General features: G+C 33.1%; 2 protein-coding genes across 2 annotated transcripts; both read right to left on the minus strand.

Annotated features, from left to right (window-relative positions):
- Nucleotides 1-14554: 14554 nt before the first annotated feature.
- LOC128891814 (translocation protein SEC62) lies at nt 14555-17516 on the minus strand. Its single transcript, XM_054151635.1, has 5 exons — nt 17458-17516; nt 16459-16905; nt 15997-16344; nt 15828-15931; nt 14555-15733 (listed from the first exon to the last, which is right to left on the minus strand). Exons 1-5 carry the CDS (start codon nt 17491-17493, stop codon nt 15562-15564), a joined length of 1107 nt encoding a protein of 368 aa, XP_054007610.1. The 5' UTR covers nt 17494-17516; the 3' UTR covers nt 14555-15561.
- A 2066-nt stretch (nt 17517-19582) lies between these two features.
- LOC128891816 (nucleoside diphosphate kinase 6-like) lies at nt 19583-21096 on the minus strand. The gene is made up of 3 exons (XM_054151639.1): nt 20771-21096; nt 20328-20631; nt 19583-20260 (listed from the first exon to the last, which is right to left on the minus strand). Exons 1-3 carry the CDS (start codon nt 20846-20848, stop codon nt 20082-20084), a joined length of 561 nt encoding a protein of 186 aa, XP_054007614.1. The 5' UTR covers nt 20849-21096; the 3' UTR covers nt 19583-20081.
- Nucleotides 21097-22777: the final 1681 nt, after the last annotated feature.

Raw genomic sequence — 22777 nt, forward strand, 5'->3', positions numbered from 1 at the left:
GCATCGTGTTCAACGGATGTTTGAACTGTTTTGTATTGTCAGCATTTTAGAATATTCAAGTGTACGATAGGGGATAATATAGCAGGGTTGCTATAATTGAAATTAAAATTGAAAATATGATACGATGTATGTCGAAAAGAATTTCTCATTAAAAAACTGTAACTCCACAATCTGTGATACTAATTTTACACCTTGTCTATCGATTTATTAAAACGTTTATATTTTTCTAACTCAAATCACAGTATGTGCAAAAAAAAAACTCTGTTGTGATCTTGTAAACATTTCTGTTAACACAGTCTACTTTCTAATCGTTACTATTAAGTCGATGTTTTTTCTTTTTCTGTTTTGCATAATTGCTCTGCTAATAACTTTCTCGTTTCTTTGCAATGTTCTCGCTCGATTCAAGCTCATTTATTTTTGTTTGAGGCGCGCTTCTAGATAAGGCTCAAATCTTAGATCAAATACTGAATGGAAATGTTTGGATAGAAATCGGAGCAACTTTTACTCCGAGTAGTAATAAATATACACAATTTCCTCTATGTAACTGGCAGAGGAAATAAAGAATATTTTTACAAATACATTTAACGATGTCAATCTGATGACTGTTACAATCAAAAGGTATCCTAAAAAATTTAATCAAAATTCGAAAACCTCTATTCCATCGATATGAAAGACATAATTTGGTTGCATAATTCAGATCATAATTTAATTATTTATTATTAAACAATAAAGGTATTTATCTTCTAATCCTCGTTCGAAATCTCTAGCTAAATAAGAATTTTATATATAATCAATAAAAGTTAAACGGCTATTCGTTCATTAATTGTTAAATAAAAACAAAAATTTCAATTACAGAATAAAATAATTGATGAACGATACTTAAGAATTGAACTGTTCAATCTAATAAACACCAGGAATAAATTGTTACATGTTCCGCTCATCTGTTATGATTCATTCGAATAAAATTTAGCCCGTGATAGATAAATCACTTCGATCAATTAAGCAACGACAATTCCTATGAATTCCAATTAATTTGCAATTAACTCCAGACAGGACCGTTTCGTCGAGGCGTCAATCCGATCCGCCCCTGGCAGGATGAGAGAAGGAACAGAGTGAAATAAAAGAGAAATAGAGAGTAGGATCGGAATGAAAGAAAGAAAAAGAGAGGAGCTGGTCCTCCGACGTCGAAGACCGGACCCGGCGACGCATTTACATATCGTACGTGTAATAACATCGAAAAAGTTTTAACAATGGCCCGAGGTTCGCCTCGGCTGCGAAAACGAGGAAAAAGGGAGAAAAGAACCTGAAACCTTAGGATGAGGATCGATTGAAGAAACGTTTAACAAGCTTCTTTGGACTTTTCAGCAACGAGACATCGGTAACATTTTTGCGGAATTGTTTTCTGTAGGTGGAGAAGTTCGCGAAACACCGACAACAAAAGACTATAAACTAAGAAATTTAAACGTGGACAATGACCATCTCAATAATTCCATTCGAACCAAGTTTTTGTTTCCTTTACACTACCATTCCCATAACTCGAATTCTGATCCAACATGGACAATTTTGATTTTGATAAGGCAAGAGATAATATTTGATAAAACTAAAACAATTCGTTTAACGAAGGAAATCAGAACTTTGACTGTTTCATGAATAAAAGTGTCGAAATCGATACAATTTATTAGATCTTGTATGTTTTCAGTTCTTGTATGTTAGATGCCAAGCGAAAGATACCACCTAGAATGAAATTACATGAAATATTATATGTTTGTTTCTTTGCCAGAAATTATATATTATTATTAGCCCAATATATAAAATTTACAATATATAAGCGTAGCATCGTTTCAAGATCAATTCTTCGCCCTAATTTAAATAAACAGTCCTTTTCCATTTGGCGATTGAAGGCTTTATTATGGAAATATAAGAAGTTAAAATTTGTGCGGGTGTGAACGTTATGGTCACGTGTTTCTCGCGTATGAGTGCGCTCAATCAGCTGACTGAGAATATAAATGGCGCGTACATCAGTGAACTTCGCTTGCTTATATCTAGGCAACGAAGGTTCAGATTGCAGAATGATACAGGACTTTTCAATTTCTTTTCATATGAGGAATCATTCCTGAAAAATGAAACTCTACATTTTTATTCCTGTTCAACAACATCAACGAACACATGGTGTACTGCAAAGTCCTAGAAACATTTTTATTGTATCGTAAAACTGTTTTATTTGGATTATAATTCTTGACAAATTTAGTTATAATTAAGACGAGCGTGTCTTTCTCAAAAAGGTTCGTTCGACAGCTCTCCTCAAAGACATTATTATCACTTTCTTCTTATAATTTTTTAGTCAAAACAGTGCTCTCGTAATCAAACTAGAATATTATATTTTCGTCACTGTAATTAATGCCATTCTAGGAATAGATGATACCTTTGCTCATAGATAAACGTTAAACAACATGAACAAATAATACGAACATTTTCAATTATTTTTCCACGATTTTGAGTCATGTAAAATGGCGCACCTTCAACGCGTTTCATCGCGCAGCGAAGGCTCAATTGAATTTCGCTATACGGAAGCGGGATTGAACGTTTAGGAATGCAGCGCGACCATTCATCCCGTATGATTAACGCGACAGGTATGAATTATGTACCTTGGCCCAGAAATCGGCTGTAAAATTATACTCGCCGGTGAAAGTGATAACAGAGAGGGTTTTCATTCCAGATCCGAGGCAGGCGCGTCTTATTCGACGCTCTAGCGTTCAAACTAGATAACGTGTAGGCGGTCCCGCGTCACAGATCAATGATCGTTTGCGCACATACGACACGTTCGGTAGCCGTACGCGATCGATCCCTTGCAACCAAGGTTCGATGAACTCCTTGCCTCGAAAACCGGACAAACCGTTTGCACGTTCAGTTCGGGGGCTCAGCTTCCTCAATACCGAGTACAACGAACATGCCTTACGTTTCTGGCTCTTCCCGTAACAGTGTTTCCGCCGACCAAGCCCGTCGAATGGCAGGCATAAAATTTAAATGCATACCGATGTGTTCCCCGATTTATATTTTTGATTCGTACTTGAAGTCACACAGAAGTTTAATGGCCTTAGCGGTAGGTTGTCATTGCGTCGATGGGTCGTTTTACACCCTGGGAATTCCTTTTCTTATAATATAATTTTCTATTATGTAATATTTTGATTTTTCTGAAAATACGTCCTGAACTTCACATACCAGAAGAACGAAGCTACATTTCCTAAATAGGCACATTTTATAAAATATCAATAGCTAACTTAGCTGATAAGACCAACGTATAATTTACTTATTTAATAATATTCTGTATACATCTATTATTCTCCTATTAAAATTATTTATAATTTTAATATCTTTATTGATATAACTTAATTCATTTATTTAATAATATTCTATGTAAATGATTTGTACCTCCATTATTAATTTTCATCACGAAAATGAATCAAGTAATAATGATTGACCAAGTAAAGTAATTTACTACCCCAATAATAATCTTTAAAATCATTTTAAATCCTACATACTATGTAGATAAAAATTTGATATCACTATTTAAACAATTTTTAGAGCAACCATTTTTCTAAATTATCGTACAATTATGTAATAAGATGCACTTGAAACGATAAGTTTAAAAAACATTCGAAGGGACGCGTATAAATATACAGTCGGTGTAATAAGTATTCGTACAGGAACCATTTATTTTAAATTGGTTGCTGTACGAATACTTCTTACGCTGACTGTATATTGAACGGTAATTTGAAATGAAACAAGTTGGCTCGATTTTATTCAGTTGAAGCTCTTATTGCGTCCCTGTGCAGCTTATGTACGGTATATACAATGAATAAATTTTTTTTTCATTCCCGTTGAAGCTCTCCGACGGTCCACGCGTACCAACGCAATGTGTTGTGTACATCCCCATGTCCCGTAACAATGTTACCGACAAACAGGCTGGAGGAGAAGACATAAATATTAAACCTACCGAATTCAGGACGAAATTTCGCGGTGTGCTTACGAAGACAGTATTTCTCCTTTTTTCTTCGGTGTGGATGGGCTCGTTATCTGAAACAAAGATCAGTGAAGTAGAAGAAGGAATGACGATAAATTCAAGGCAATACTCGTAAAAAGATGTCTGTATACGGTTCTTACCTGTATACTGCAGTCTCATTTCAAATACAGAGGACACTTGCATTTAAGTATCCAACTTCTTCCAACTAATATGTTATCTGCTTTGTTGATTAATTTAAGTGCACCTAAAACTTATTACATGTAAATTCAAATCGTGCAAATCAATAGTGGTAAGGGTTGGCATAATTATACAAGTTTCTCGATAAGTTCCAATTAAAACTTTTGGAAATACCTTCAACCGCAACATTTCTACCTTCAGAGAATTTTCAATACTTCTATTAAAAAAGATTTCAACTTTGATATATATTATCTGCTTTGTTCATTAATTTAAGTGCGCCTAAAACTTATTACATGTAAATTCAAATCGTGCAAATCAATAGTGGTAACGGTTGGCATAATTATACAAGTTTCTCGATAAGTTCCAATTAAAACTTTTGGAAATACCTTCAACCGCAACATTTCTACCTTCAGAGAATCGTCAATACTTCTATTAAAAAAGATTTCAACTTTGATATTGATTCTTTCAGAAATGACTTCAATTGCAGCACTTGTGCTTTTTGAAATAGGTGCACTTAAAAAATGAATACTTTCAGAAATAAACAGCTGTGACATAGCTATTTTTAGAAACAACTTCAACTATAACACATTCGTATCTTTCTGAATGTTTGAATCTATTTATCTAAAGATGTTTCAGAGTGAGGAAAGCATTTTCGAACGGTAGAAAAGTAAAAATTAAGAAACGATGCCATGTGCAAACTGTTTACAAAACAATGTCACAAAATAATGTCACATTTTACATTTAGTGCGCTATCATTTTGTCTCGCGCATTTTAGCTTCACTTTACATTTCAGGTTTCCACAACCTTCGCGAAACACGGTTCACGGCAAACGCGATTTTCAGTATGTTTACATAAAATGAAACGTTCGATGAACAAGGTGCACGAAATATATACACATTCGTACGTACGAGTCTAAATATAAACAAAACGTTAGATGGTCTATTTTGTCCCGCATTGTACCTTGCCTTGCGGGCTGACGTTCGCAAATATGTACTTTTACTACCGTGAAACGTATTAAAGAGTCGATCGAAGAAAAAATTCAGGGAACAATGGACGTTGCCAAAGGCCGAACAGCGAAAATCCTTCCCCGAAGCTCGTGTAGGCAAATGCGTACAAAGTACAATGTCTCGCAATGGCCACACCCGGTCACTTTCTCCGCCAAAGCCAAAGTCATTCTTGTACTGTAAGTTACTACGCTTAATGACGCAAGCTGCCCACGCTCGAATCTAATGCAAAGTACGGTGAACCGCTTTCATCCTGGTACGTCGACCAACGATGGAATGTAAATTACAAGCCCGACCGTGCAAGAAAAAAAAAAAACAGTTAATTATGACGTGACTCTTTAACGGCAAAAAGCGGAAGATCGAGTCGTATCACGGCCCTGACCGAATTTCTTACCACCTCGAGATCAATCTCCGAATCATTAAGCTTTCAAACATTCGTAAACAAAGTGACGCAACATTCGAAGCAGCTCATTGGCATGTGATTGGTCATTATCTCGTTTTGAAGACTGATTTGCTGTTTTTATTCTTGAGATGAGGTGAATAGGGTAATTATAGATATTTCTTTTTTGACAATTACCAGAGTGATGATAGAACATTTTAGGTGTTAATTCTGTCTACGTTGTAGTATGAAGATAGATCGTAATATATTAGTTTTTTACTTTTTTATCAAAATAGTACATTTTAGATTAATTAATTTCTCAGAAAACGAGTCATGAATACGCCAGTTGTCGACATACGAATTTCATGTACGACTTCGATGTTAATTTAACAATTGTAATGGTCGAAATTATAGTCTAAGAGTCAAAATAAATGAATTGTTTGACCGAATTGGAATTGGATAACTACTTATGAATAGGTAACTGTTCAATTCTAACATTATTTAATTATGTGAAATTCCTTGAAAAACCCTATAATAATTACTTCTTCAATTTAAGAACGTGAAATTTAATTGTTCGAGACTTTCTGTACCGAGGATTATTCTGAAGCGTTGGGAGCCGTGGAGAGCGTGGTGAGCGCGAAATTCCTTCCTCCACCCGAGGAACCCTAAATGATGCGGAGTACCGAACTCTCGGTGTTGCAGTAAGAGAGAAGTCGCTTGCAACCGGTTTCGACAAACTAAAGCTAAATAAAGTCATGTACCGGCGTGAACGAAGGAAATCGTTCTGTCGATAATTGCGCCCTTGAAAAACTTTTGGTCCCTGCTCGTGAAACGATCATTACCCGCTGCGTAATATTTAAAAACAGTAATCATCATTTTCGTGTACACAACTCGCATAATACGAGCGCTCGGGACATATCATTTTGTACGTGATATGTCATTTTATACAGGGTACGCCCTTCGATACAAACATTACTTACACTATGTAAATGTATATTTTAAATATATTTTATATATTACGTGTACATACTACATACATATAAAATATAAATATCAAATATGTATGTGTGTGTATTTTAGAAATTATCATCAAAACTTCCCTTTATACGACAATATTAAAAATTATATTATCTTTTCTGCTATTATTTTACTTCGAAATAATGTCATTCAAACTTTGTGCAAATAACTTGAAATTAAATTAGATTGTGATTTAAAAAAGATTCTGAGGATGAATCGATTCAAGGAGCTCAAGGAGTTGTGTAAATTAGTATTATTATGTAAGTTAAATATACCATTATGTACAAGGTAGTAATTGAAGCAAACGAATGTAAGCAATAAAATAAATCCCGAACAGAAAAGAAGAAAAAAACGCGAGGAAGAATACAATATAAATATACGTTTATCGAAAAGAAAATATAAAAAAACGCGAGAAAGGATACAACTTGATAAGGTGAAAATAGGTAAAATCACAGAGGTATCCTTGTAAGAAAAATAATTTTAGAAACCTTAGGGATTAAAGATGTATTTGAGATAGATTCTTTCCAACTTCTCACAATTCACTTAACATTTTTTAGGGACAATCAATATCCTCAAGGATTTTCAAAACTCCGAATTTCTGATTTAGAATAATTTCCAAAGTTCAATATACCCTCGAGTATTTGGAGTATTTCCCTGCCAAAGATTCGAATACCCTATCAGCATCCAAACGACAAACGACCAACGATCGGTCACATTGTCCCTCACGGATTTTATTATAGACCCCGCGTGACCATGTGTTCCATACGAAAGAATTAATTATCGTGGAACAAGCGGCCCCGAGATAATTAATAACTATTCTCTCGAGCGATACCTGTGATCGATCAAGAAGCAAACATTCTTTCGCGACTCACCCTTCGTCTATCCTTCGCTTCGTCGGGTTTGATACGTTGATAAGTCGACCCTTCCACGGCGATTCATTTGAATATAAATCCGGCTGTGTACACACGTTGGAAGTCCCACGAACCGAGAAGGTAGAAGAGGACGGCGGCACAGGTAGGAGAAACGAAAAACTCCGTGCAAGAAAGGTGAGAGAAGGACGAAACGAAGAATTCTTTTTTCGTTGCACATTGTAACCGCAAACCGCGGTGGTCAGCCGTGCAGGATATTTTTTATACCTCTTATTTTGGGTTCCTCCCCGTGCTTCATTTTTTTTTTTTATTCCGTTTCAACGGTTGCGCGCGAATGGAATTTGCAAACTTATTCGCAGTCTATACGAGATCCACTCCTAATGTTCGAATGCATTCGAAAATTATCGACTACGTTAAACCAGAGGGCTTGATACAGAGCTTTATGAGGAAAGCTTTAGGATTTTGTATTATTAATAACAATAGGTTATAACAACATGGTCGATACTTAAGTGACATCATCTTTCACCTTTAATTGTAATCATGTATACCTTAATTCAAAATAAGGAGATCGGGTATATTTCATACCATTAGTGTTATATTAAACAACAAAATTCTATAAAGCCTCCTATGGAAAACACCTTACTTAAATATCTCATCGAGTGACGCGAATTAATTTTATCATAGTCTACATCTTGCAAATTTCATACGATAGTCAATAAGAGATTAGTGATGTTACCACAAAGTTTCTTCCTTAAGGACTTTAAGGAAGGCATTATCTAAATTCTTAGTAACGCTGAAAACGTCGAAACTTCAAATTATTAAGGAGGCCAGAAAGTAATGTCGTTTTTTTTTTTACATTAAATTGAAACAAATAAATTTATAACAAGTTCTTATTTTTAATAAATTATGTAATCATACTCGGCATCAACAACCTTTGCTATCTAGCGTACAAATTTTTAATACCTGATCGATAAAATCAATTGGTATACGTTAAACATTCGCAGAAACGATATTACTTTCTGGTTCCCCTAATATTTCGCGATAACTTTTGTTCAATTCTGGTTACAAAAGAAAATAGTATCAACCCTTTCTTAAACTCTTCTATGTAGATTCATCACTGGAATTTATTAATAATCATTCAAGTTTCCACCAATTACTAAATATTTAATAATCGAATTAACACTAAACCTACCAAACCAATCATGTTACCTGTCGCATTTTTAATTTCCTTAAAAAATTATTCAATTATTAACAATCCCTTTGAATTAATTACATTCATAAATTCATTTGGCCCTCCCACCCTTTCATCTGTAATATATTCCAGTATTTTGATTAGACAAGTATTAACCTTTCGTAGTTTTACTGTTAAAATATCCATTAAACAAATGTTGAAATTAGTAAAAAGTTGGAAGAAAAACCTAACGAACTTTTCGCGATCCTCCTCTAGATTGGAAATATTATCGGTGTATTTACGGCGCAAAGGGGTTGATGTAGCGTTCCAAAAAGGGCAACTATTATTTTATTCTGCGCAAGCGAGCGCATTGTTAGAGGCGAACTTTTATTACCTCCACCAAGGACGAAAGCTCACCACGTAATATCAGGGAAAGTCTGTACGGAGTCGTGAAACGTTTACATCCTTGCGCACGTACCGCACGAAAGGAGTACGTGCGTGTGAAACCGCGACGCGCGCGTCTGCGTGCGCTCACGATGGAGTAACGATATTTATTATATGTCGGCTATGAATTATGGGCCGTTAACTTTGCCTTCGTGACGCGGCCCTTCGCTCCGCGACCAGCCAAGCCAACGAATCGCCTGCGCCGCCTTCGCTGAAAAATACACGCCATGTCTGCTTGTGTTCCATCCTTGGCGAAAAGTTCGTGTTTAACTAAGTGGCTTGTTTGCGCGTGCAATTAATTGAATTTCATTTAATGGAAACGTCAGATCGGCGTCAAGTGTCTACTTGGAAATGGGAAAGCTGATGGTGTTGCAAGAACTTTCTTGGTAGTACAATTTTTAAAGTACTTTTTACAATTTTTTGATTTAAGATTTTATTCTATTACATCGAGAAATGTATTCCCTCAATGTAACTACGTTAGACAAGAAAATCTATTTTCCTCATTATCACCTTTTTTTTTCAATTTTAAACCCCAGTTGAGACCATATCCCACTCCCCACTTCCTCGATAATTAAATGACGTCAACGCTGTGTACATAAAAGTCACGATACGAAATTTCGTGATATTTTGATAAACTATTCTTAACATAAAATATGGACCTCCGGTTTCAAGAGCACATTTTGTGAAAGGTAGAAATTGAAGCAAACGAATGTAAACAATATAATGTGTGCCGAAAAGAAAATATAAAAAAACGCGAAGGAGGACACAATATAAATATAATATTAACAAAAAAAAAAAAAACAAAAAAACAAAAAAAAACACGAAAATATATACAATATAAGTATACAAATTCCTATGAATATTTAAATTATTAATACAATAGGGTCGTGCATATATAAATATGCAAATAATGAAAAGAAAATATTAAATAATGCGCGAAAGGATACAATATAAATATACAAATACCTATGAAGATTTAATTATTAGTACAATAGAGCCAAGCATATACATACACACCGGGATAATAATCTATTCAAAATTAAAAAAATTAAAAATCCTTGTTAACTTTAAACAAAATTATTCAAAAGAGTCTTCGAGTTTATTGAACACAATATTTCCAAAGTTTTCTCAATTATCGAGTTCCCAAACCTTTCGAATCAGTGAAACGGTTAGAGGTTCTTAAAATTCATGCCTTTTTTTCGCCTACTTGCGCATCTGTAACTTGATTAGCCAGTCGAAGCTCCACGCGAGCAATGAAATTTTTTAATATACCGTTCGTGGGAAAGACACGCTACAAACGTAACGCTTAAACAGCTTTAACGGTAAACTTACGGGTCTTGACAAAAAGCACCAAGATAAATGCTCATTAGCATTACAGCCAGGAAACGGAATGGTCGTTCAATATCCTTGCCTAGATCAATTTTCAACTTTAAATCCTCGAGAACTATTCTCTCTATGCTTGTTAGACGAGCAAAGCTAACATAACGTATATATTACACCCACATTGAATTCTCCAAATCATTGTCATAAGTCAAGCTTTACGAAACCTTTCAAAGGTGGAAAAAGAAGGCCCCACTAAATTTTTTAAACGAAAAGTGATATTGATTCTTTGTCATTTGAATAGCTCCTTAATCGCCTTCGGTTAATACTTTGATCGAGTGTAAGAAATTTTGTTTCCTTTTAAAAACTAGAATAACAACAAATTCTTTAACTGGAGTGAGGTTAATTATCCCTTACCACCCTCTCACTGCACTACTGTATCCAAAGTTTCGTAGCCTAATTTATTAGGAAAATGTAACGAACTTTAGAAAAGATCTAATGACTCCGAAATCACTAATTGTGTTCATGGCCAAGTAATTTTCATTTCGAGAAACTTTCGTGGATAATTATTTCGGAAACACGGCAGAAGCGTCGAATAAAACTCTGGATCCTCGCAGAATGCTCCCTCGTAATAGGAAAACCTAGTGCCGGTTCGGCGACATTCCAAAAGAAGTATATGATGTAACGCAATTAACTCAGCGGCAAAACGATAAATACAAACAAGTTTCCTGAACAACGTTTAAAGAACAGGATCAACGATAGTATTAGTCGTCGCCATGGGAAGCTTGCGAATGAACGCAGTAAAATAGTTGTAAAGACAATTTTTTATTACACACAGGTGTTTGAACTCGCCGAAATCAAGATCACGGTTTGCGAATGAATAACACGAAACCTTTATGGTTTTCCTGTTCTAATATTCAGCGAGTCCTCAGTGACGCGACTAATACTTGGGGTCCATAGACCCCAAATCTTTCCCCTAAATCTTGTGCCGTATTAGGGCACGATGATGTTTCCGACAAAAAATAATCAAGAAATTACGAAGCAATATTCATTAAACTAAACTTTCGCATAAAATATTTCTGATTAAACTATTACGGGACTTCTCCATGTTCACTATTAATTACGTATTTTATTTTTACGAGGGAAAAATGGGTGTAGTTAAAAGAACAATCAGGAATTGACTGAAATTTGAAGATGGCGTAAAGCTTAAGACAAATTTTTAAAATGATACCTTTGCTAAAATAGTGAAGTTCTGGTGATTTATTTTATAGTTGTACGCGCAAAGTGATCCAAAGAATCGACTTATATCATAAAAACATACATTGCTATTAAAATGAATTATCCTGATAATGTAACTCTCTTCGAACTATTCACGTTTGTCCATTAACCCGTTTTTCTAAATACAATCAGGGAAAAGATATGACTCTGCGTGGACCACCCTTTATAGTACCGTTTGCGCGAAAGGAAAAAAAAACGCGAAGGAGGATACAATATAAATATACAATTAACGAAAAAAAAAAAAATAAAAAATAAAAATGCGAGAAAAGATAAAATATAAGGAAATATAAAATATATCGATCCTCTAGCACAAATGGGACACGCTTTGACTCATTGTCATTACCTCATAACAGTATCCTTAGATGCATCGTTAACTTCGATAAATTTTATCGTCAATTTTAAAATCTTTCTATTTTTTAAAATCCGTTAAATAAACCTCCCAAATAAATTGCTATATGGTACATTTGATTCGTTATTGATTATTTCAATAAAATTTTGCCCATCTTCGAGTAGAAGTCGTGTTGTGGGTCGAGAATGTGACCTCGAACACTAAGTTGAGATGTTGAAATCTACTATACATATATAACTGGTCGGTACGATTAAAAAAAAAAATCTGGAGAAATACTTGTTCAATGTAAGTTTAGCAACAATGTGGAATTCCTTCCAGGTTCCCACTCGGGGACTTCCCAATATCCAGTAGTCACCGAGAAATAATTTCTATCTTAACTTTTGGAATCTTTTAGGATTGAGACACATCTGCTTGTCATTGACGTTAGGAGAGGTGAAATTTCATATTCTGAACAATAAACTCTAATTTCTTCCGCCAAGATGATTATCTCTACGTCCGCTAATCAAACGCACGAACTGAAAACATTTCGACACAATAATAGTAAAGTTCACGACCGTGTCAGTGACTGGCGTAATAATGATAATGTAATTTTTCTTCGTCATCCAGGTTTAAATTTTGACAACAGTGTTTCTTAAACTCCTGTGTCCCCTGGTCCACCTCAATAAAAGAAAATATCTGATGAATCTTCTTTCCTAGAGTAGAATTAAATACTTAATTTTTTTTTTAAATAGATTCTTTGAAAATTTCTATATATATATATATTAACTGATTATTATTTAATTAATTAACATTATACTTTTGAATTTGAACTCTGCGTGTTTTTCTTTACACAAGAAGAGAACAGCAATAAATATGAAAAAGATTGCAAGGACTTCCATTTGGAATGCTAACGATTCTATCATTTTATTTTACGAATATGCTAATAAAGTTTGATTAAACCAGAAAGAAAGAAATAATTTTCATCTGAAAGGGAGTATTGAAATCTCAAATAACGAAGCGCAAGCATTGCGGTTGACTGGTGACAAAGCTAATAAAACCATCGTATCGTCTTTTGCGGTTATGGAAGAAGACTAAAAATAGTAGTCAGATGTTAACATAATGCGCATGTATCGTAATAATAGCGTAGAATAAAATAGTAAGTCAATGTAAATATAATTATAATATAAATGTTCTAAAAATACAAAAAGAAATACATACAATAAATAACAATAAATGCTCAAACTCAAATACTAAAACCATATTTCGGATACATAAGCCAAATATTTCCAAGCTTTATTTTTTTTATAAAATAGAGGAACAAAAGCTTTGAAAAATGTTTGTCTAAGCTTTTCGATACTGGTTCACGAAGTAATCCCAGTGGTCGAGACGTCAATGATCTCGTGCATTCGCTATGATCTCTGACGTCAATCGGCCGTTATGAATTATTTCAAAATGTCGATTAAAATTACCGATAGTACCGAAAAGATTATACCAAGTAAAGGTGAAGACAAAATAGGAATACAGGATTTCTATCAGCGTCGAATACTCGATTAATATAAGGCTGTTCATTTGAAAACATTCCCGCCGATAACTCGAAAAGTACGGAAGATATTAAAAAAGTGTAAAACACATTTTCAAGGATTTCGAGGAGGACAGTATCAGTTTTTTATTTGGGTGGCGTACGGAGGGTCACTTGGAGGTCAACTTTATTTTTTTTTTTTAACGGGATAAGGTATTTTCATTACTGTATTTCTTATAGCTGACTAGCTGTGGTCCGCGGTTTCACCCGCGTGGAATACTAACGCTGCAACCCCTTTTTATTCCTTTAGGGGTTGAATTTCGAAATATCCTTTCTTATTTCTTGTATACATCATAAAGGAAATCTCTGTGCAAAATGTCAGCTTTCTAGGTTCAAGGGTTTAGTCTGGACGTTGATTGTAATCAGTCAGGGCTTCATTCTTATAATATAGAAGATAGATGAAAAGACGAACTCAAACATGTATAATATATTGACCTTAAGGTGACCTTGTGAAGAGTTATTCAGAATTTGAGTCGAACATGAAAAACACGAGCCAGACACGTCGTATGAAAAGGCGCAAGGAATTTTACACCTCATTATGCCATTCACGATCCTACAGTCAATCGTAGGTCAAAGGGTTCGTTTTTTTTATCATTTTATATCCCATTTAAAAAAAAAATAAAAAAATAAAAAAAAAACAAACAAACAAACAAACAAACAAAGTTGACATCTAACTGACCTTCCAAACAAAATAAAAAAAAACTGATACTGTCGCTCTTTTTCTCCTTCGGAATTCTTAAAAATATGTTTTACACTTTTTTTTTATATCTTCCGTACATTTCGAGTTATTTGGCTGAAAAGTTTTCAAATCAACGCCCTATATGAACACGAATCAGGAGGCAAGGAAGAACTTAGAATAAGTTCCATAGAATGCGACAAAATAATATTTTGCTTAATATTAGCGAGTTAAGTCGAATCTTGTTATATGTATACTTATAACTCCGTGTTAATAGAAAATAATCATATGTCTGATTGTAACTTATAACCTTAAACAGTACTGCACTTCCTACAGTCATAAACTTCTTAACTACATTTGCAAGTTTTATAAATATTTATGCATACCGTTCGATAAATGGTAAAAAATCATACGAATGTCTTTCAGTATTTAACGTGCTTGTAAAGATTAAAATAATATTGCGTAATAATGATATCGATATAAAAATAATAATTACAATGATAATTATTATCGTTGACAAGTTTACATAAAAATATACATTACAATTTGTTGTATTCGATCGGTGAAATATCAAGTTCAGTCCTACTAAAAAGAAACTCGTAGACAAAATAACAATTGGTAGAAATAATTGTAGTCTTATTTAAGGAGATTCTATTTGTCCAGTTCTGTACATTTATGAAACCTGAGAAAACCATATTACTGAAATTTCATAGTAGTTGTGGTGAAATACAATATTATACAATGTAAAACGTTAAAAACAGCTTGCAATTGATGCAGGAAAATCTCAGGCACCTGTATTAACGTAATTATGTTTTCACAAAACAATTCTTATGAATATCGTGTAAATATCTAAGTAAACGTTGATTATTAATCAGTTAAATAAAAATACACGTTCGTCTGGAATCTCAAAGTTGGTAGCATTATACCACAGTTTACAAAGATTTCATTTCTGTAAAATATAGATACCATCTTTTTTAGTTGACTATAGCGTTCTAAATGCAAGAAATGCAAAGATATTTGTATTGGCAATAAGCAAAGAGTTTGCTTAATTTCAAGAGTTTGCTAAATTAATGTACCGCTTTCTCGTTTCCGTCATGATTGAGCGATATTAAAATCCTGCATATTTTTACACGAAACAAATCGTACATGTTTCAAGAGTTTAACAGTAGCATATAAATGCTTAACTTATCTGTACGAATCTAGATAATATTTTATCAGAATAGACAAGAATTAACCATTGATTGACACGGTAGTTATTCGAAATGAAGAAAATCTATTTATTGCCAAATGTTCCTGTTCTAAAGCATCACAAAATCCCGACCTGTATTAGACTTTTCACTTTCTGAACTTTCACTACCTTCTTCGCGGTCTGCAGACTCGGACAAAGGAAGCTTTTTATCGTCAGTAGATGAAATTTCTTCATTTTGAGTATATTCTGTATGTAATTCTTTTGTACTAAGTTTGTCTTCTCTGCAAAAACAAAGGCAACAAATATATATAGAGATTATAATAAAATCATATTAGAAAAAGTATGGAAAACTTGTTACTGTGATTTTTGACGTACGAATTAGTCGATGTTGCCTCGTCAGAATCGAAATCTTTTTCCTTCTTTCTTTTCTTTTTATTAAGTTTTTTATCAGAGTCTGATGTAGAACCATAGTAATCGTACTGAAAATAAATGTATGTACAATTTGTTCCACATAAACAGTGAGCAATTAAAAATTGATATAAACCTGATAAAGGGGCCAAAACGAAGCGAAGAATCCAACATCTGCTGTCAAATTAGGGAAAAGCCAGAGGTGACATCTGCCGAGTGTTGGAACCCAAAGAAGACAGAACACAATTAATCTAATAATTGCTAATGCCAAAATGAATATGAGTAAACCAGCAGCTGCAACACTTATATAATATACACCAAGACGGATTGTTGATGGCCATAATGGAAAGAGACAGAGACCAATTGCACCTAATACTACAAGTGTTCCAAAGAACCAGTAGTAGACTTGGATTGGCTCATATATCCAAACATAAGCATCGTTACAGTCAACAAAATACTGTTCCATGTGCATTTCCAAACGTACCTGAATTAACCAAGACTCGCTTAAATCATATTCTACTCCATTTTCTACATAACACTTATATTATTTTATAAACACTCAAAGAAAATTTGTAATTATTTAACCTATTAAACTTACTTTTGGTTTTTTCTTTTTCTCCTCACTTTTGTCTTCTGTATCTTTTCCACCTGTTGCATCTTTACTTTCTTTGGACGACTCATCCTTCTCTTTTTCATTAGGTTTCTTTTCTTTTTTAACCTCTTTAACTTTTTTCTTTATTCCACGTATCTTACACAACTCTTCTTCAGAAATCACTACTTTTTTTGCTCTATGAAAGAATTTATGTTGTAACATCAAATCAAGGAATTCTGTGACCTGTTCGCGTGTTTCAAACTTAGTTTTGCTCCATGGCGAGTTTTCCAACAGAGCATCCACGGCACGAGTGCCAGTGAAGTACTCAACATTGTGGCTCCTGTAAAATTTTGTTTTCTTCGATGGTACATTGTTACGAATCCATCTAGCCACTACATATTCGTCTTTAGATGGGTTGTCTTGAATAACTTCATTGTCTATATTTGACACTTCCTGTTGTGGGAAACAAAGCTTTTATTTTTGACGTTTTTATGACGTTTTACATACTATTTCCACTTATTTAACTTATGACCGCGATATTGGCTGTCAATTAACTCCATATTTTGCATTGTAATACAAATGTTTATGTAAAATTTGCCGCGTTGAAAGAACTCAGAATAGTAGAAATTTCGACGATGCAGATGGTGACTTGAAGTGTACACGAAATATAATTGCAACTAATACGGGACTTTATGCAGGAAATACTTCGACACAGCTGTTAAATTTTTATAAATAAGAAAGTAAACAATTTACAATGATAAAATCAGTTGTATAATTAAGATCAATGCAAGAATTTTAAATAGATAGTATAAGTGATGTGTTTGCTACGTCATTCGATGGACTCCGTTGAAATAGTTATTAACAGTGACACGTGTCTTAAAGAAATAAAATAAAATTAACCTAACACAAAAACGAGCGTTATACTTCCGGTTACCAAATAAACAAAACAACACACATATACGATTTAATAATTTCGTAATAATTGCAGCCATATGCGATGCTTACATCTTTGCGCTTCCTGCTTTTCCTGCGTTCCGCCATGTTGTAAATTCCGTTTTGCGCTTGCGCACTCAACCTTATCTACTAATTAACACAGTGTTCCTCAAATTTCACCTACTTTGGGACCTTCTCAATGAAAGAAAATTTTTCGCGAATACTTCTTCACAGTAGAGTTAAAAGAATAAATATGAATAGAATGATAAATCTACTTGCAACTTAAGAGACGGCTCGAAGAAGAACTATATATCAAAACACTACATTCGTGCAAAAATTAAGAAAGAAAAAAAGACTAATTAATAATAGAGATAGAGTCACCTAGATTATATCGTACTACTCACATATATTTCCTTAAATTCTTATTCCATTAATAAAAAGTAAAATTGTTAAAGAAAAGATGTATTTATATTTTAACAATTCTTATCTAATTTAAATGGTTTCTTAACTCAAACTTTTTATATGTTGTTTACTAAAACAATACACGAAAGTAAAAATGAAGAATAAAGTAGTCGAGTTACGTTGGTTGCCCTGAAATTTATTTAAAACCATACGATAATACTCCTAAGATAATGAATTTTATTTTAATATTTTATTACACGATACATGTAATTTTTTCTGAGAGCTTGATGGCCTTTAAAGGTCACGGACTACAGTTTGAGAATCACTGCATTAGCAGAAGCAACAAACGTATGTAGCATGTGCTTCTGAGTAACTTGTCAGTACCTGTATATACATACTGCCGGCTTTCAGTCACAAACGAGGTATAGAATAGATTTGTGGGAAGTCATTTGACGGGAGCTGGTACTCAGACCACATTTTATTCAAAGAAGACTATCATTGAACTGAACTGCCATCTAGCAAGTATCTTGGACGTTTTACCGATGATGAAACAATTTACCGACCGAAACTTTTAAAATTCTTCGACCAGTTCGTCGCTAAATGACACACCATGTATTGTTCTAAGTGAAAGCGCGCGCAAATTTGTATTTGCATTTGTTTAAATATTACTTACAATCACGGTTCGGAACAAGTATTCATTCAAGCTTGATTTATTCTATTATTAAATTATTCAGTTTTCAATTTTATCAGTCGACACAAACAATTCGCTTCTTCCTATATAAGCGGATGTATTATCCAGTGCTGAAGGAAGTATTTTTTATTCCTAATTTGAAACTAAACGCCTCTTAGAATTTCCAACAAAAATTGTTCTACAGTCAAAGGGTTGGTTACCGAGGAAGATTACAGCCAATTAGCTGATATTATTTGTTATGTAATTGATAATGTTATCACTATGTTACTGGTGATGAAATTAGCAATTCCATACTACAAATAATATCGAGAACCCAGGTCTCACCAAGTGGAGGTTGCTGCATATAGAGACCCACCTTAGGATGAAAGGTATGTGTTACATGGCCACATCCCAACCACCCTCATTTTATGAGGATGCATGCACTACCAAATTTTTGTAATATCATCATGGTTAGACTGAGACATAAATCAAGAAGGAAATTTCCAAAAGAATATAGCTTGGAAATGAGAATCGCGATTACAAGTCATTCTAAAACTTTACTATCAATACAAAGTAAATGAGGCTTCTTTTTCTATATATAAACATTCAGGATATGACAAATTTTAGTAACCTCTTTCAACAAGCAAAACATTTTAATGTATTCATTCAAAATATAAAGAAATACAGAATCTCTAGTTGGTTAACATACTTAGTATTCTCATACAATGAATTAAAAATATACTATTCAATTCATCATCAAAAGTAATAGAAAGATTTATGGTTTTATTTCCAGTTTTCAAGGAGTTTATGAAATATATGTAATTTATATTATTATTTTAATCCTTTTCTGTCTATATTTAAAATGACATTTAAATAACGTTAAAATATAGTTGAAACTCAGAAATCCGTTAGTTTTAATATTCTATAAAACTTTTATATAAACCTATAAATGAATAAAAAAAAAATGTGCTTAATACTTCTCATGAAAGAATATACATGGATATATGTAAATATATTCATACATACTTTTTGATACGACGGAGGCACATTTACCAGATGATATTATTAATATAGTGGCTATACTAACATAGTTAGTTTAGAAGTGGAAATCTTTCTAGTCATAAATGTAGTTTCAATATTTTCTCTTAATCAGTTTTCTTTCTTCTTCATATACATTCAACTAATTATATTTAACAATTATTTTAATTTACACGTATAAAGTATTCTTGAATTATGTGATCACTCTTTACCCCAATATTCTACTAATAAAAAAGTTATATATGTATGATAATTAGTGATAAGAATGATAATATTTGTTCTTTATATCGGACACAGTGATGTTTGCCTTCCTAGTTTGAATGCTTCCTCTATCAAGAAACTTTGAAATGCTATGAAATAAAGAAACTATTTGCAGTTCTATGTTTAGGTGACAGTTTTTCATTAGAATCATTAGTAAAATATACTGGTGAAGTTTGATCAGTTTTGAGAATACCTTAGTATGTATCTTATGTAGTACATTACACTATATTACATTATATATAAGTTACATTGTAGATACTAGGAACATAAAGTTCACGTCATTTAAAAATTCAACAAGATATTACAATTTGATTGGCACTATTTATTATGTAATTTGTTCAGTTGGAGATTTTGTGGAACTTATATCAATAGTATGTAGAAATGCTATTGGATCAAAATGAAGTTGACCTAAGTTATAGTATTTTTCTTCATTTTGGTACCATTTTCTAACATCGAAGTCTTTAAAAAATATTGCAACTTCCCGTTCTACTGATTCTGTTGAATCTAGAAACATAATGTTGGATTAGACATAGAAACAATTCTACAGAAATTTATATAAAAGTTACCATACCAGATCCATGTGTTGCATTTCTTGTATCCGATAAACCAAACATTCCTCGAATTGTGTCTGGTGCAATATATTGTGCTTGATAAACTTTTGTGGGACCCATTAGTTTTCTCCACTTGACAATAGCATCATAATCAGCTAAGATGTGAATGTCAGATGGACCACTGCACATAAACGTCAAGAGACGATTAAAAAAAAATTTTTCCTTGTGTTCAGCATAAAATAGTTCTGCTTCTTTTTGTGTAATTATTGTTCTGCGTGATCTGACAATTTTGAAATTATTGTCGATTATTAAATCTCGAATTTTCTGAAAATTTAAACAATACTTAAGTTGTAATATCCTGATTTTATATCAAACTGACCCTTGTTTCAATACAGCTTTCTTACTACTTAAAAATTACGTCTAGAGACAGGTTATGGTCAAAAGTTGGGTTAAGTTTCCTTACTTGAAGAACAAAGGGAGATTTAACAACATGAGGCTTGATTATTGCCAACGTTAGTTGAAGATGCTTTTTCAATTGCATATTATCATTCCTTAACTACACTTTTTATTGAACTCGAAAAATGTCATTATGCAACGAGAATGATTTTAAAGTCTTCGCTAAGAACCATCATATATTTTTGTAATATAACTCTTCAAACAAGATATATAATAATAATTAATTAAATTTGTGTATTGAATCTCGTCTATTTATGACTCGTTACTAAAATCGTTACGAAAGATCGTTATTTACGCGTCAAACTTTTAAAATCAATTTGAAGATTCATTAGGTATTTTCTACAATAAATTATGTAATTTATGTAATCTATAAGATACATTACTATTTATATAAAACTTGTTTAAAGTATTTTGAATTACATTGAAACCTATAAGGTTATTTCAAATTATATTGAACAGTACTTATTTTAATAAATCGAAACAATATCATTTTCAAATAGATGTCAATATTATACATTTGTGATGATTAAAAATGCTTTTGTTTCACTTCATATAGAGTGTTTCAAAATTGTATAATGGACAGCAATGTGTACATTTATCATACTAAGAGAAAGCAGAAAGTCATACCATTTTGCAAATTGAAGCTATGTTTTGATAATATAATAATATAATCAATTGATCCTCGTGGCCTGTTAAATTTAGTACTTCAAATTTTATACGTTTCTGGGTAGAGTGGCAAGCAATTTTATTTGTTATTCGATATTTTTCTACATTTTATAAATTTTGTATATACTCGTACTGTTATTCATCTTCTCATACTATTCAGACTGTTGCTAAATGTTGGCCTGATATTGTATTTTTCATTTTACAAGTTAAAGCGGATAAGCTGCATACCTTCACATAAATAATTGAATTATAAATAAAACGTTTCAATAAAAAAAAAAAAAAAAATACTTTCAAAGAACGGTACAAAGAACAAGATAACAATGCTGATAAGTCTTTTTTGTTTTATTATTCGGTAATATAAGATACATTGTTCGACAAACGATAATACAGACATACAATACCCAGCAATTCGTTTTTTGTGTATTTACAGTGATGTCGAATGTACTCCCACATCATTCACTTTCTTAGCTATTTACAAAGTATTAATTGATGTTTATGTTTATTACATTATACCAACTGGAACCATAGGTCCATGGAATTCGACTGACTTCCTTTTTTCTCTCGTCCTTTCTATCTTTCTTTCTTTTTCATACACTCTACCTGACTTGTCATTCTGTTTCACACTCACGCATGCACGCAAACATTGTCATTACAAAAATTGGGCGTTGATACAAGCAATTGAATGAAAAAATGCTGGAAACGTTTCAGCAAGTTTCTCATGCGCGATTATTTCCGAGAAAAAGTGGAAAGTATGAGAGATACGTGCATAGGCAACCCATGGGTAGAGTAATCTTTAGAACCGAACAAAATTGCAAAACTTTGGAGTATGATAAATTTCTTAAGCATGGCCGGTTTGCCACAGTCGCATGGGAAACTTTGCTTTGACAAACGATGGGCACAAAGTTTCAAGGAAATACTTATTATCGTGTTTTTTTTACTATCCGTCTTTGCAATTCTTAAAGTGGCTCGATTTGTACAATTATGTGGAGTGATTTACAAATTGGAGTTAGGAGATCAGGGACTGCGAACATTATTGTTCTCGTTATCGCTAATCTAATCTTCCAAGGATCGGCTCATTCCTCGATTGAACCATTTTGTACTTTAAGACAAAGTAACAAAATTTAATTATGAATTGCGGTACTGCCATTGCTGTTTTCAAGTGACAACATTGGGACCGTTAGTTTTATCGACAGAGGGATAGATGGCGACTTGGCGTGTTTCATTTTCATCTGAGGCACACCGAGACCTGCATTTTCGACGCTCGATAATTGAAATTTTAAAAACGGTGTTCCACTGGTATAAATGTATTTACCATTCACCGTTAATGCAGAATAAATACTTGTATTCT

The sequence above is a fragment of the Hylaeus anthracinus genome, unplaced genomic scaffold (assembly GCF_026225885.1).
Source record: "Hylaeus anthracinus isolate JK02 unplaced genomic scaffold, UHH_iyHylAnth1.0_haploid 12002, whole genome shotgun sequence".
Taxonomy (NCBI): Eukaryota; Metazoa; Arthropoda; class Insecta; order Hymenoptera; family Colletidae; genus Hylaeus; species Hylaeus anthracinus.

Coding starts and splice junctions, on each gene's coding strand:
- LOC128891814 (XM_054151635.1), bottom strand. CDS start 17,493: ATGGCGGAACGCAGGAAAAGCAGGAAGCGCAAAGAT. Junction 16,345..16,458: donor AGAAAAAGAAAAAACCAAAA/GTAAGTTTAATA, acceptor TGGTTAATTCAG/GTACGTTTGGAAATGCACAT. Junction 15,932..15,996: donor CGTTTTGGCCCCTTTATCAG/GTTTATATCAAT, acceptor ATTTATTTTCAG/TACGATTACTATGGTTCTAC.
- LOC128891816 (XM_054151639.1), bottom strand. CDS start 20,848: ATGCAATTGAAAAAGCATCTTCAACTAACGTTGGCAATAATCAAGCCT. Junction 20,632..20,770: donor AATCTCCCTTTGTTCTTCAA/GTAAGGAAACTT, acceptor TTAAATTTTCAG/AAAATTCGAGATTTAATAAT. Junction 20,261..20,327: donor AAATGCAACACATGGATCTG/GTATGGTAACTT, acceptor TTATGTTTCTAG/ATTCAACAGAATCAGTAGAA.